At 35.4% G+C, this 14,773-nt stretch overlaps 1 protein-coding gene across 1 annotated transcript; it reads left to right on the top strand.

Annotated features, from left to right (window-relative positions):
- Window positions 1-1,957: 1,957 nt before the first annotated feature.
- On the top strand, window positions 1,958-13,887 carry LOC306877770 (glyceraldehyde-3-phosphate dehydrogenase 2-like). Its single transcript, XM_079429727.1, has 11 exons — window positions 1,958-2,042; window positions 8,404-8,463; window positions 9,575-9,671; window positions 10,191-10,297; window positions 10,835-10,925; window positions 11,017-11,135; window positions 11,267-11,348; window positions 12,046-12,197; window positions 12,279-12,441; window positions 12,542-12,639; window positions 13,487-13,887. The coding sequence occupies exons 2-11, from the start codon at window positions 8,435-8,437 to the stop codon at window positions 13,554-13,556; spliced, it is 1,008 nt and encodes a 335-aa protein (XP_079285853.1). The 5' UTR covers window positions 1,958-2,042; window positions 8,404-8,434; the 3' UTR covers window positions 13,557-13,887.
- The last annotated feature ends 886 nt before the right edge of the window (window positions 13,888-14,773 follow it).

Here is a 14,773-nt window from a genome sequence, read left to right as displayed (position 1 = left end):
ATAAATTAATGAACAGAAATATCAAACCATAGTCTTGGCCAACAAATAATCTCATTCATAAATTATGTATATATTGACAACATGATACAGTTCAGTTTATTTACAGTTATGCATTTGTCTGAGAAGGTCTTCAGGGCAGTATTATTTTAGTATTATAGGCCTAATTGAGCTGCTAATATAACTTTTTATTAGTTTGTAGTTTTAATTGTATATCTTATGTTTACATTTTAATTAAAAATTTTAACATTTTAATTTTATTTGTTATTGTAGGCCTTATTTACATTTTAGTTTTAGTTATTTTAGTTAAAGTAAGAAATGCTGCATTGGCAACTAGCTGAAATAAATTTGAGAAGTTTAAGTTTAAATAAAAAAGTTAGTTTGTTATATTTTTATTTAAGTTTATGTTTATTAATGTTAACTATACCACTGATTCAAAGTATAGGCCTATTTCCAATCGATCCCAATGTGCACACATAGGTAAAATTTGTAAAAAAAGAAGGGGAAAAAAATAAAAGAAAGAAAAAAAATACCAATTTAGGTATTTAATCGCTTATACTGGTTTATTGGCCTGGTTTCACAGACAGGGTTTAGACTAAAACAGGATTAGGCCATAGTTCAATTAGGACATTTAAGTAATTTTTATAAACATGCTTAGAAAAAAAAAACATTACTGTGGTGCATGTTGAGACAAAACAAAGGCACTGATATATTTTAAGATCAGTTAGTGCAAGTTTATTTCAGTTGAAACAGCTAAGACTAGGACTAGGTTTAAGCCTTGTCTGTGAAACCGGGGAATTACGTTTTATTGTTGTTGTTGTTGTTGTTGTTTTTTATTTTCTCTCCTGTTGTAACTAACATATTTACACCAGACGAGGGCGCTTAGTGACAGGCGTCGTCTCCTCTCCTTGACTCTAACATGAAAAATAACGCAATTGGTCTTCGGTTTAAACGAGAGTGAGAGAAAAAATTCAAAATCGGTAATAGGTCAATATGGACAACATTCATGTTTAGTTTGCATGTTTAATTAGACATTTTGCTCTGTATAGTATGTCTGAGCACACCCCACCCACTCTGCAGCACGCGCCGTCTCTCGCCACAGTCACGCGCAACAGCGTCCGGAATCCCACAATCCACGCTTTCCTCATCCTGGCGTTACATTCATGCATTCACAGAGACTAGGGCGGGCACCGTAATATCCAATAGAAGGCTATAAAAAAGATTTATGTTAAACAAATTAATCCCAAATGCATGCACGTTTAAATTATTTTTGGACTGTTAAATGAACTACATGACATTTTTAGTCAAAGTGCGTGATATTTTTTTTTCAGTCACAATTAAAACCACAGTGCTTTTTCACAGTACCCATGGGGTAAATTGATTAATAAAGCAAAAGTTACTTTTAATAGCATTGCTTTTATCAACTATTGCCTCCAAAGCGAGGGTTTGTGTTTATTCACTGGTAACAGTTGTGATCAGGTGTCTTTTGAGCATCTTTAATACTGCATCTGTAACTTGACACGTTGTACTTGCATCCCTTCATGGAGCTTTGACACAGAAAACAATTTTCAGTGGCGAAAACTTCAATTAAATGGCACTGGTTATCTTGTGAAGGGTAAAATATAATAAGATATCAAGGTAACACGATTCTGCATGGAGGATATGCATTTTTTAGAGTTTAATTTAGCATTTTGGAAGACTGGCACATCTATACAGCACCTGTTTCATGCGTGTTATAAATCTCCCCTCCATGTCCTTGTATAGTATCGTCTTACACAGTCTCCCATCAGCGTTTCCATAGCATTCGTGATAGATAGCTCTTTATTTTATTTTTATTTTTTTATTATTGATAGTTAGCTCTTTATTTTTATTTATTATTATTATTATTTATTTTTATGTTTTTCTTGATAGATAGTTCTTTAAAATTATCCCACGAACACGGTGTGACGTCAGGTTGCCAGGGTGACCGGTGGCACGTGTCCGGTATAAAATGGTGCAGCATTACGCGGAAACCGAGCAGAACCGCAGCAGCATCACTGAAGGAGGTGAGTTCTTCCTTATTGACTTTACATCGTTTTTGTGTCGAATTCATAGACTGCAAAATGGTATACATATATTAAACATTTTAAAGACGACGTTTAGCTTTGCAGGATGTTGTTTGCTGCGTTTGGGTTTGTAAGGAAGTTGTTATATAATCCGTCAGTTTCTGCGTAATGCACGAATATATGGAGGCGTGGTTCATTCATGCATTTCCATGCGGGTTTATGCAAATATATAAGTGTTTTATTACAGAATAACAATATTAATTTCACACTTATGACATTTTAGAATTTTATTATATGAAAATGTTGAAGAATGAACTCATTGCGTCATATCGTTCCAGAATGTACCATCTGCTAGGATGCTGCGAAAGAGGGGAGGGGGTATGATTTAATAAAAAAAATAAACATTTTAAATAACTTCTCCAAACTCGACCGTTTGTCGTTTCAGGGCATTTGTGGAGTACGTATTTTAGTCAGATGGTTATTATAGTTATTTTACGTATTGACATTGACAAATAACGAATGAAGAAGGAACGCACTCCCCCTTGATGAACAAAAACGCAGCTGTTTGCGCTCTAATGCATATAAAAGCACATAAACAGAAATAATGCCTGAATCACTCGCACCATGAAGGTCGAACGAGCTGTCAAGGTCAAATGATATAATTCCTTGTGCTTATTCTTTCTCATAACATTTAGGTTTTGAATGCGTTATACGAGAATAGGGTTAGGATAGACTATGCCATACCTGTATTTAAATATAAATCTGGACAGGACACATGTTACACGATGAGCATCATGGGAGATTTTCTCCCTCATGTACGTGACTGGCCGCATGTTCCATGCTGCAGTGGAGAGCCTGACTCAGATCTGAAAACCTTGGGTATCATGAGCAATACTGAACTTCAGAACTTACTTCTATTGTCATTTCCTGCAAATTCCCTGTTGAATAAAACATATGAAACCAGCCTGAGGTGGTTTACCAGTTTTATCTGGTTTAAGGTGGTTTTCATGCAACCAAATGACCCACTTGAATAGGTTTGGTCAGATTTGTGTTTTTCAGCAGGGTATGCATCATTAACAACAATTATGCTATGATCATTTGAAATAAATAATGGCATTATCAAATTCTGTAATGCTTAAGTGTAATTCAAAGACTGTGGGATGAAATATAATATATGTGTATGCGAGGAAGTGACATGCAGGCCGCATCTCCATCCCTCCTTCATTGACCTTCTGCAGTCTGACTCTGCAGTTGCCACTGGCAACCAGAAGGGCCTTCAACTGGCCATTTAAGTGTCGCTTATAGTAGATGTTACCTCACACCATGACAAAATTGGATTTCTTACTATGAAGTTAGTCGAAAAAAGAAGCCAGTATAAATTTATTCAGGTGTTGGATGGACCATTGAATGGATGGACCATACAGCATGTGACGTTCGTTGGTTTGACACTTGCATCTGCTTCATCAAAGGCGTCTAAATGACAGGCAGATTAAACTATTGTACAATGAGCACTGATTTCACAGAATGAAATATTGAATTGTGCATTATTAAAATAATTTGCATGCATATTGCATGTTTAATGATATATAAATTAGGGTGTTTTATTCTCTGGGCTGTTATTAGCACCCTTGGAGGAATCATTTTTTAGAGTTAAAATACCATTCCCTTCTCAAACGTCCTTTAACGGAGCCAAGAATGGGAACAGTGGGTTGCAGTGTGGGGTAATTAAATTTTCTTACATCATACCTATTGCACTGTGACTGAAGCCAAATGTGACCGTTTGCACACAAATAATGGTCCTAATGTTAGATATTTATGTGTTGCACTAGTTAACGTGCTTATCCGTTCTCTAAAAACTTGCTTTCTCCCGCTGCTATTGTCTGGCTGGACTGACACGGCACTTCCTCAGGATGCCTTATAGGCAAACCCTCCAGAAATACAACACTTCTCTACTCAATATTAATTATATTATTAATAAAAACAGGGCCATAACTGGTCTTTAGTTGCATGCTATTTTTTGCAAAGTGACACTGCTGAAGTTCCTGTTTCATTTTATTCTACACAGCATTAGATATTTTCCACTGAAATTCATTTGCGTGTCCCAAGAAAACTGTCCTGGTTATGCCTGTCTGTGTGCCCTTGTTCTGTCACATTGGGTGTTTTTGGTGTGAGGAAATGGCGTCTTGCTGGTTCAGCGGAAATGCTGTCTTGTCTCCAGAAGAGGTGTGGCATTGTGGTTTGTCAATACTTGCTTCCTACTGCATCAGGAGATTGAGTAATCCTGCCAAATAAGAGCAAAATCAATACAGAGAGCCTGAAACAATATGATAAAAACATAAATAATATGATTAATTTATATAATAATGTAAAAAAAATAATAGGCATAATAAACAATTAATCAGCCAAATAACTTAGTTAAACTGTAGGCCATATACTGTTGACAGGAGCATTATGGGTAGCTTAGTTCTTCAGGAATTTAGCAATTAAACCATTTATTTAAATTAAATTGAAGTCACATATTTGTGGCTTCTACACAAGGAAATGCCTTCACTTAAAGTCATGACTGGAAGAGTTATTTTGATTCAAAATGAATAGGTCAAATACATTTCATGCTGACTTTTAACAGTCTCAAAGCTCCATAGAAGGTCTTGTCTATTCGATTTACACATTTTTCTATGAAGAAAATTAATGTCATTTTTACTTGACTGTTCTCTGTTGCTGTGTAATCACAGGCGTGTGCATATTATCCAATCAGATTATGGAGCTAGAATTAATTATGAAATTATGATTTGAAAATTAGCATTTAATATTTAGTGTCATGTTACACATGATATGCACATGACCGTGTTGCCAAGACTGAGAGACGCAAAACAGAACAGTAGGGGAATTGAATTTAGGGTCAGTTCAGAGGTGTGTGTGTGTCTGTGTGTGTGTCACTTGATCCAGGTCTAATTGGAGACAGCAGACTTTTGGCCGGAAACCAGTTCTCAATGACTCTGTTCCACTGTTCTTTTTGTTAACCCAATTTTCAAGAACACAAAGAGGGATATTCACATCTATTAACCAAAATGCATAGTGGCAAAATTAGGAAAACTTTGAAGAATAAGAAGAAACCAAAAGAATCAAAAATCCAAAGAAAAGAAGTCAGAGGAGAGGAAGGGAAACCAAAGATGCCGATACGGCCACTGTTTTCCTGCACTGAATGACCTTGTCAACGTCATGTGATCATTCTCTGCAATTTCATCAGATCGTTTGGCTTTTAAGGCTTTCAGCTAAATACCATATGTTGATTAATTCTTTGCTTCACCTCCTTGCATCTATAAACTTCATTTCTAAATTAATCAGCAGCCACTTTGTCAGATAGTGTTTGCAAAACAAGAAATAATTTCTGCACCAGCAGCAAATTTCTGCATTTTAGCTTCAAGCTGAATTTGCGATCTGTCATTTCACATGCAGTGCATTCTGGTAGTCCTTAACAAGACTGGGGACTTGGATTAGGATTACTCGGGTAGGGCAGGTGCAGTACATGGTTCACACACACACACATGGGCTGATTAGGAGATTACAGTCTCCAGTTACACATTGCCAGCTGCAAGGACGGTCTGTCTTAATGCATGCTGTGAAAGTCTGAGCTTCCTTCATTCATCATCACTGACAAAATCAAGAGTTTCTTGATTATGTAACAGTGCAATTGCTAGTACTTTCCTATTTGCTTGGTTTAGATGGAGTTGAGACCTCATCTAGATTTGCCCTTGGGCATCCTATGGCCGAACTAAACACACTGAACAAAAATTAAATCATTTTTTAAACGCTGAATTTTATGAAATCTTGGCATGTAAATTGGCCTTAAAATAAATAAGTCACCTTATTGTCTACATAGACCACAACCTTCATCTCTTTTCACATTGCTCTTGAGCAAAAACGACCTTATTTCATCCAGTCTGGCGATGTGGGCCATTGGTTGTGGTGCATTATCTTGCATTTGAGTTCAGGGCTTCAGCGCTCATCTTGTACAGCCAGCATTATACAGATAAGGAAATGTTAAAAAGCAGCTGACTGTTTTTTCAAAGAATGCTTTACACTAACTGAACTGATTTTGATCCATCTGAGTGAGATGGTTTCCTTTGTTATAGACAAGCATTTGAACTTATTTTAGGTTGATCGGTCAAGGTTGGTTGCTATATTCTGAGCCTGAGGGTGATTTTTCTGTATTCGTGGAAACTGCCATTACCTTTGGGAAATGGATCGTTCAGCGCCTGGAAAATAAAACTCTAATGAAAAACTTCCCAAGCGCTCTTCCCTAAAAAATCTCCTGTCGTTGTGTCCAACTCTAGGGCTTAACCTCATAATCTCAGCTATTTGCCAATTTGGATTTAGAAATTAAATGCGCGCAGAACGGCATTTGTATTTTCTGCCTATTAATAAGCCAATTTTCCAAATTCTGCAATTTAGAACAGGATTTATTTCATATCCATTTGCAAACTGTAACAGAGTTCACATTAACCATATCCTATACCCAGTGATATTTTAGTATAATTGAGATTCTGTTCTAGTTTTTATTCATATTTGAACATTTTCATTTCAGATTTTAATTTTAATAGTTTGGGTTAGTTAGGGTTTTAGTATTTTTGTTGTGATTTTGTCATTTTTATCAGTTTTGGATTGTTTTTCATTTAATATATCTATATAGGTTTTAGGTTTGGTAATTTTGTTTAAAGTTGTTCTAGTACATCAATTTACACTAAATGAACATGATAAATGGAAACCAGCTGAAATAAAATATATTTAAGGTTTTTCTTTAATATTTGATTACAGATAACACTTGTTTAATTCCAATAACACTTCTTTAAGTTTTAGTTAACTAGAATCACCCTGCTTAGACCATCTTTTCAAGCAGACCGTGAAGGTCATTTTTGGCCATTTCAGTGGTGCACAGAGACAGAAGTGGCAGATGAGGTCCAATCAATGGTGTCTGTGGAAAACATGTTCATTTGTCTCGTTAATGACCGGTTGTGCACCACTTGTCTTGATGAAAGTATAAACATGTGGACTCAAAACAAACCATAGCTCACTAAAACCCAACAGATCATGAGACGTTCTCTGTCAACTAGCCACATCTATGGGCTTTTAGAAGGCTATATTTTGTTGTGACTATAAATATAAACATTCTAACTCTGTTAGCTAAAATGTGTTTATATCTTAAAATGTCAAACAAACTATAACGCATTAGAGACACTCTCTTGAATTATTTCGTACACAGTCTCGTAGTGTTTTAAATACTACGGTAAAGTCACAGGGACAGCTGTAAAAGGAGCGACAGCAGAAATCATCTTATTCTAAACACTTCTAAAGTCTAAACTGATTTAGACTGCCAGGTTGTATTAAAAGGTAGAACTAAGTCAACTGAAATCCATTACACTTTTAACTGAATCTGTTCACTTTTGCATTTCAAGTGTGAGTCACATCCCCCTGTTTCATGTGCACGTATATCCGTTTCCAGTTGCAGTTCAACATCCTCCTCTTCCCTTTGATCCTTCTCAGGCGTTAGCCATTTATGGCATAATGTACAAATTTTTGACTCTGGTCCAATTGTCAGGCTCATATTACGTAAGATCCGTCCTCACACACCGTGGCACTCTGATAATAGAGAAAACTGCAAACGATGTTGGGCATGTGACGACTTGTTGCATATTGAAGCCCACTGGGAAGATTGTTTGGCAATGCACATACACTGCCAGTATTTCAGCAACTTCCTGTGTGCACAAGGAAGTTTAAGGACAAATTGTTTAGTGCATGACTTGCTGCCCCTGTTCTGCATGAAGAGAGGAGAATAAAAGACGTGTCTTAACACAATAGATCTTCTGCTTTGCCAGGCTAATAAAGTATGCAGGTCCAGTGAGGCCGAGGTTTGGAAATTTCCCAGACAGCATGCTAATGGGCCCAAGAACAATAAAAACTAGAGAACAGTTCAAGCCTCCACCCACCATCCAAAACAACACACTGGCTCAGAGAAAGTTCATGACGTTCAGTCCCACAAGCGTGTTTAGACAGACCACTGAGCTGCTAGTAAGGGTGGGCGATATGATCGAAATCACAGAAAATACATTTCAATCTATATCACACTAATGATATTATTTCACAAGATAAAATGAAATGTACTTCATGATAGTAGATTATTTTCTCTTATTTTCTGGACGTTGATGAGCACAAATGCAGATTCTGTGCAAAAACAGCTACACGTTATTAAATATTGAGTTTAAAACAACAGTAAAACTAATGCTATTATAAAGTTTTATATATGTTATAAAGCTAATGCAATTGTTCTAAAAGCCTGCTTTGTTTTTGTCTTCCCTTGTTTCAGGTTCAGGACCACAATCTATACTCTTGCAATAATGTCTGAGCTTTGCGTTGGAATCAATGGGTGAGTTTACATCTGATCTGTAATGATGTTTAAGGCTTTAATATATGATTAAACAACATCATAAAATATAAAATACTAAATGCAAAACTTGAGTCTATTTTTGACAAAGGGTCTGTCTGTTGTTCCAAAATGTAGTGAACCACCTAAAAATGATGCTATACCTAATAAACAGTGGTAGAGACGGTGGACAAAGAAAGATCAAGATCAATTAAAAAAAATTCAAGATCTATTCTAAATTCTTAAACTTAGAATTTATTCAGTTCCTGAATGTATTCATAAAAGTTTGAGTTGATGAAAAGCTAATAATGTATTAAATCATAAAAATGAATAAAATTAAGTAAACAATTTTAAAATAAAAAGTCAAATTAATTAGTAAAAAAAATACATATTTTGTTTTATGTGACCATTAACCATTAACTGTAAACATCTAAAAGTATTATTTAATATTACCTAGTATATAGTATATATTTTCAAGTATATTTTTTAGGCATAAGGAGTTTGGCTGACAAAAAATCTCTGATAATGATAATCTAGTTAACTATAGACAGTTAAATCTAATTGACAGTGCTTTGTACTTTAAGTTGCGTACTATGAAGAACATTCAGAGTTGGTCTGATTTTCTTTTTCTTTGAGGTTTTTTAGAGGCAGTAAACAGCAAGGCAGCTCACTAGGTTTTGGGACAGAGCTAATAAATCCATAAATAGAGATTGTAAAATGCAGATGAACAGAGAGAGAGAGAGCAAAAGGCCTGATTCAGAATGATTGCAAGAACAGGATTACCCAGGATGAGCTTAAGCCTCCATCCACACAAACACGTACACACACTCCTGCTGCATAGTCTTTCAGGCAATGTGTCTAACCGATCAGATATCAACTGACAAACATGAATTATTCACTTTACCTTTCATATGCTGGCATATTTAATAAAAACATGTAGATATTCCCTTGTTGTGCCCAATGAAATCACACAGTCCTTAAGTGGAATTTTCCATCGTGTTTCCTGCAGGCAGACAGATATGGGAGAATGAGAGGCATCTTTCAAAATAACAGATACAAGACAGATTGTGTCATTATGAAACATCTTAAATAACTCTGCTGTGCATTTGTGTAGATTTGGCCGCATTGGCCGCCTGGTCCTCAGGGCCTGCCTGCAGAAGGGAATCAAAGTCACCGCCATCAACGACCCCTTCATCGACCTGCAGTACATGGTGAGATTCACTGAAGCAGAAATGATGATTCTTGGCATTGTGCAAAGCAGCAGCCATGTTAAACTAACATATCTATAGGCCTGCACTGCATAAAGAGTTTTTTAGTATGAGATTTTAGACGCTTTCAAACATGCAGCTTTCCCTGTGAATTTAACATTTATTATAGCATCCATGCTTAAAGTAAAAATAAAATTAGCACTATATTCATTTCTTAATGCATTTTCCTGGTCCTATTGTGCACCATTCATTGGTACACAGCATATATATATATATATATATATATATATATATATATATATATATATATATTTTTTTTTTTTTTTTATTTTTTTTTTATAAAATTGATGCTGCTGAAATTATTTTCCTTTCTAATTATGTCACAAATCTCTTATTTTTCTAATTATTTTTTAAATGTACATTTCAAGCTTAAAAATAAAATAGATTTTTTTTTCCTGTGAGTCCTATCTCTATAAAACTTAATCCTAATCTAGTAATCTCAAACTTGAAACCATTTAACAGGTCTACATGTTCAAGTATGACTCCACTCATGGCCGCCACAAGGGAGATGTGCACCAAGAGGATGGAAAGCTGATCGTTGATGGTCAAGCCATCTCTGTGTTCCAGTGGTACGTTTTATTGGTCTAGTCTCCCATCAGGATATAACTCCAACCTTGACACATAGAGTGCAAGTATGTTTAAATGAATAGTAAACACTGTCATATTAATAAAGATTTATACATCATAGTGCACAGTATATACTGCATACTAGGCACTATTTTTGAAAAAATAATGTAAACAATATCACGTACATGATAGAAACATTGTATGTTTAATTCAAAGTAGCGTCCAGTTATCATCTCATAAAAATATGGTTATTTTGTAGTTTTAATCCTATTTTTGAAAAATTGTTTGGCCAAATAAACAATGAACCACTGAATAGATGTTAAACATTTGCAGTTGATATTGTTTCTGGTTCATTCATCACACTGGAAGTAGAAGGTCAAGATTCTTTATTGGTTCTTCACTGGTTCAATGTGTATTACATTGTGGGAATTAATATGATTATTTTATGTGTATAGAAAAAAAATGCTGCAGAAATATTATAAGGAATTTCAAACATAGCCTGTAGTGTTGTGCTAATTCTTCTTCCCTCTTGCTCTTAGTATGAAGCCTGCGGAGATCCCATGGGGTGATGCTGGTGCCCTGTATGTAGTCGAGTCTACCGGAGTTTTCCTCAGCATTGAGAAGGCCTCAGTAAGTCTACACCTGAGCAGGATCTGGAGGGCAAATGTATAGCATAAAATATTTTTATAATACTGATATTTTGTGAAATTTGTCCCCATAGGCTCACATCCAGGGCGGTGCCAAGCGCGTGGTTGTGTCCGCCCCATCACCTGACGCTCCCATGTTTGTGATGGGAGTCAACCAGGACAAGTATGACCCCTCCAGTATGACCATTGTCAGGTGAGCAAATCAAGTCTAATACATGTCAGCATACAAATGAAATATTTAATGCATGCATGTGAACGTAACTGACTTGTGCAACATTAGGAGATAACCATATTAACGTGTGTTTTTTGTTGAAAACATCACAGCAATGCATCTTGCACCACTAATTGCTTGGCTCCCCTGGCTAAAGTTATTCATGATAACTTTGGTATTGAGGAGGCCCTCATGGTAAGTCGATGCCTGGTGTGACATGAGTCCTACTTATATATGCTCAATTGGGTCAAAAAATCATTTTGCAACTATTTTACAAACTCACAAACATTTAACATCCCCTTCTTAAAAATAAAGGCTAAAAGGAAACCATAAAGCATGACATCATTGAAACAACAGTTCTAATGGGCAACACGATGTGTGAAAGTCACATTTGGACTTAAAACAAAAAAAAAGTTTGCAGTCAATTTTTTTAAATAAATAATACATTTATTCAGTAAGGATGCTGAATAAAATTATCAAAGTGATCAAAAGTGACAGTATATTTATAATGTTACTAAAGATTTCTACTTCAAATAAATAGAATCATCACAGAATCCTAAAAAACATTTATTAGTTTCCACAAAAATATTTAGCAGTGCAACTGTTTTCAGTATTGATAAGAATAACACATTTTTCTTGGGCACCAAATCAGTACATTAGAATGATTTCTGAGTGATCATGTGACACTGAAGACTGGAGTAATGATGCTGAAAATACAGCTTTGCATCACAGGAATAAATTACATTTTAAAATATATTCAAGTAGAAAACAGTTATTTTTTTTATTTTAAATTGCAATATTTCACAATATTACTGTTTTTACCGTATGTTTTGAGCCTTGTTGAGCATAATAGACTTATTATAATAGAATTATTTTCTGTACCTCTTCACAGACCACAGTCCATGCCTACACCGCCACACAGAAGACAGTGGACGGCCCCTCTGCCAAGGCCTGGCGCGATGGACGCGGCGCCCACCAGAACATCATCCCTGCTTCCACTGGTGCTGCCAAGGCTGTGGGCAAAGTCATTCCTGAGCTTAACGGGTCAGTGCAAGACAGATCAAAAGACAACTGATCAATTGTGATGTCAATTGGAGAAGTTTACCATCTCTATCTGATTTGTAGCAAGCTGACCGGTATGGCGTTCCGTGTGCCAGTCGCCGATGTGTCCGTTGTTGACCTGACCTGCCGCCTCTCAAGGCCCGCCAGCTACGCTAACATCAAGGAGTCTGTCAAGAAGGCTGCACATGGACCAATGAAGGGAATTTTGGGATACACAGAGGATTCCGTAAGTGCTAGCAGTGAAATTCTTTTAGAATTCCACAACATGCATATTTTCATGTAATGGACAGAAATTGGAATCATATTTAATTTGTGTTTTTGTTTAGGTTGTTTCTTCTGACTTTATTGGTGACACTCACTCCTCAATCTTTGATGCTGGTGCAGGCATCTCCCTCAATGACAACTTTGTCAAACTCATCTCCTGGTAAGCTCAAAAACAACATGGCTTAAAGGGATGGTCCACCCAAAAATGACAATTCTGTCATCATTTACTCAGCCTCATGTCATTCCAAACCTGTGTGCATTTCTGTATTCCATGGAACACAAAAGATATTTTGAAGAATGTTGGTAACGAAATGTTTTGGGTCCCATTGATTTCCATAGTATGGACAGAAAGTGCTATGCAAGTCAATGGGACCTGAAATTGTTTGGTCACCAACATTCTTTTAAATATTTTATTTTGTGTTCAGCATACAGAACAAAACTCGTACAGGTTTGAAACAACATGAGGGTAAATGATGACAGAATTTAGATTTTTGGATGGACTGGATCAAATAATCACAAAACATTTCCAATGGAGATATAAAATAAAGCCTCACTGCGAATATTACAATCATTTCAACTTCTAAAGACAGCATTTTCACAATTTATTTCTAACCTCACAGACTACAAGTATGACAGTACACACAAGTATAATAGTGTCTTTACTTTAAACTCTACGTTTCAGTTTAATTCTGTATCTCAGTTCAAATGGTCCTTTTCTGTTTATTGATTCAAAACTGACTCCCCCATATCATATTAATCTGATTTTATTTTAGTGAAAAATAAATATAGATAATTTTTTACTTTTTGCATAAAATATTTAATTTAAATATTTTTTTGGCTGTAATTACTGTTAGGTCAAAATAAATATTTTCAGGAAAAAAATACAGTGCATAAATATTGGTACATATGTACAAATGTCGGGAAAAATATCAAGATTTTTGTTTTATCACCCTATGCAAAAAAAAAAAAATAGTGCTCTAATCTTCTTTTCTTATTCTTTCTCACAGGTATGACAATGAATTTGGCTACAGCCATCGCGTTGCTGACCTGTTAGTGTACATGCACTCCAAAGAGTAACTCACCAAGTTTTGCCACAGCAGAAAGGCCCTACCATTCCTTCGTTTCAACGCACTCATTTCATAGCTGAAGCCATAGTGACACGCCTTAACATTCCTGTTCCCACCTACGAGACGCGTTCGTCTCTGTAGACGTCTGTGTGTGCGTGTTAGTTTCTTTTGACGGTATTTGTGTCAGTGTCACTCAACAAGCATTGCTGTAGTTGTTGCCATTCTGGGTGTAATCACGTTGTGTTGGTGTAAAGAGAATAACTGATATAAAGTTACATGAGGTAAAAGGCTACTGTATTGCAGTTTAAAAAGAAACTAATTAAAGTGTTTGGAAAAACAAATGTGTTCCAGTTATTCTGTCTCTTATAAGGTGTACTAACATACATCATGGTAATAGTTTAACCCTATAAAGCCTACTGTATTATATTTGATAAATTAATTTCTACATTATGAACATGATTAAACCTTTGCTGGAAAACTTGTTGTACACACTCTACTCATCTTCTGTCGAATAACTATATTGTTAGTAACATTTTAAAGGTGAGCATTTGCACTAAAGCAACTTAGGGTTACTTGATCACCCATACAACATTTTTTTATAATAATAGTAAGAATAAACCATCAGAGTCAAATATGATAAAACAAGGTTTTGAAGGAATTATTACGTGTTCAATCATTGTGTTTCATAGCATTTTATGTTTTGCCCCCACAGATTACACAGATAATAATAAAAATAATAAACTATTGGGAAGTATAGAGTGACAACTGGTATTTATATGCATCATACTATCTAAAATCGTACTGATTTACATTGCAAGCTCTCAGAATTTCAAAAACTGATGTTTTTGCTCAGTCCTCTAAATTAGATTAAGGTGATTTTTCCTCAAGATGAGCTCATATTCTTACTATATCATATTAAATCAGCCATAAAAGCCTGAAGTATCAAATATAAAAATTATACAAAACACATATGCAAGCTTTTAAAAAAAAATTTCATATATATTGTTTTTGACTTAAATAGTTTTCTATTTTTAAAAGTAAAATGCTGTTTTAACTGTTTTCTTTGAAACTCAAATGTACCTTTATGACGCCACAGAGAAATGGCTCGTTTTCCTATATGCAACAGATGCACAAACTATACGACTTATGGTATATCCTGAAATTTATATAAATATACATTTATATAGGCAGACACTAAATGCGTTGACTTGTTTTCAATATTTAATG

Source organism: Barbus barbus (genome assembly GCF_936440315.1).
Source record: "Barbus barbus genome assembly, chromosome: 12".
Classification (NCBI taxonomy): Eukaryota; Metazoa; Chordata; class Actinopteri; order Cypriniformes; family Cyprinidae; genus Barbus; species Barbus barbus.
The sequence above is the reverse complement of the archived record's forward strand: the minus strand, read 5'-3'. Positions and strand labels throughout refer to the sequence as shown.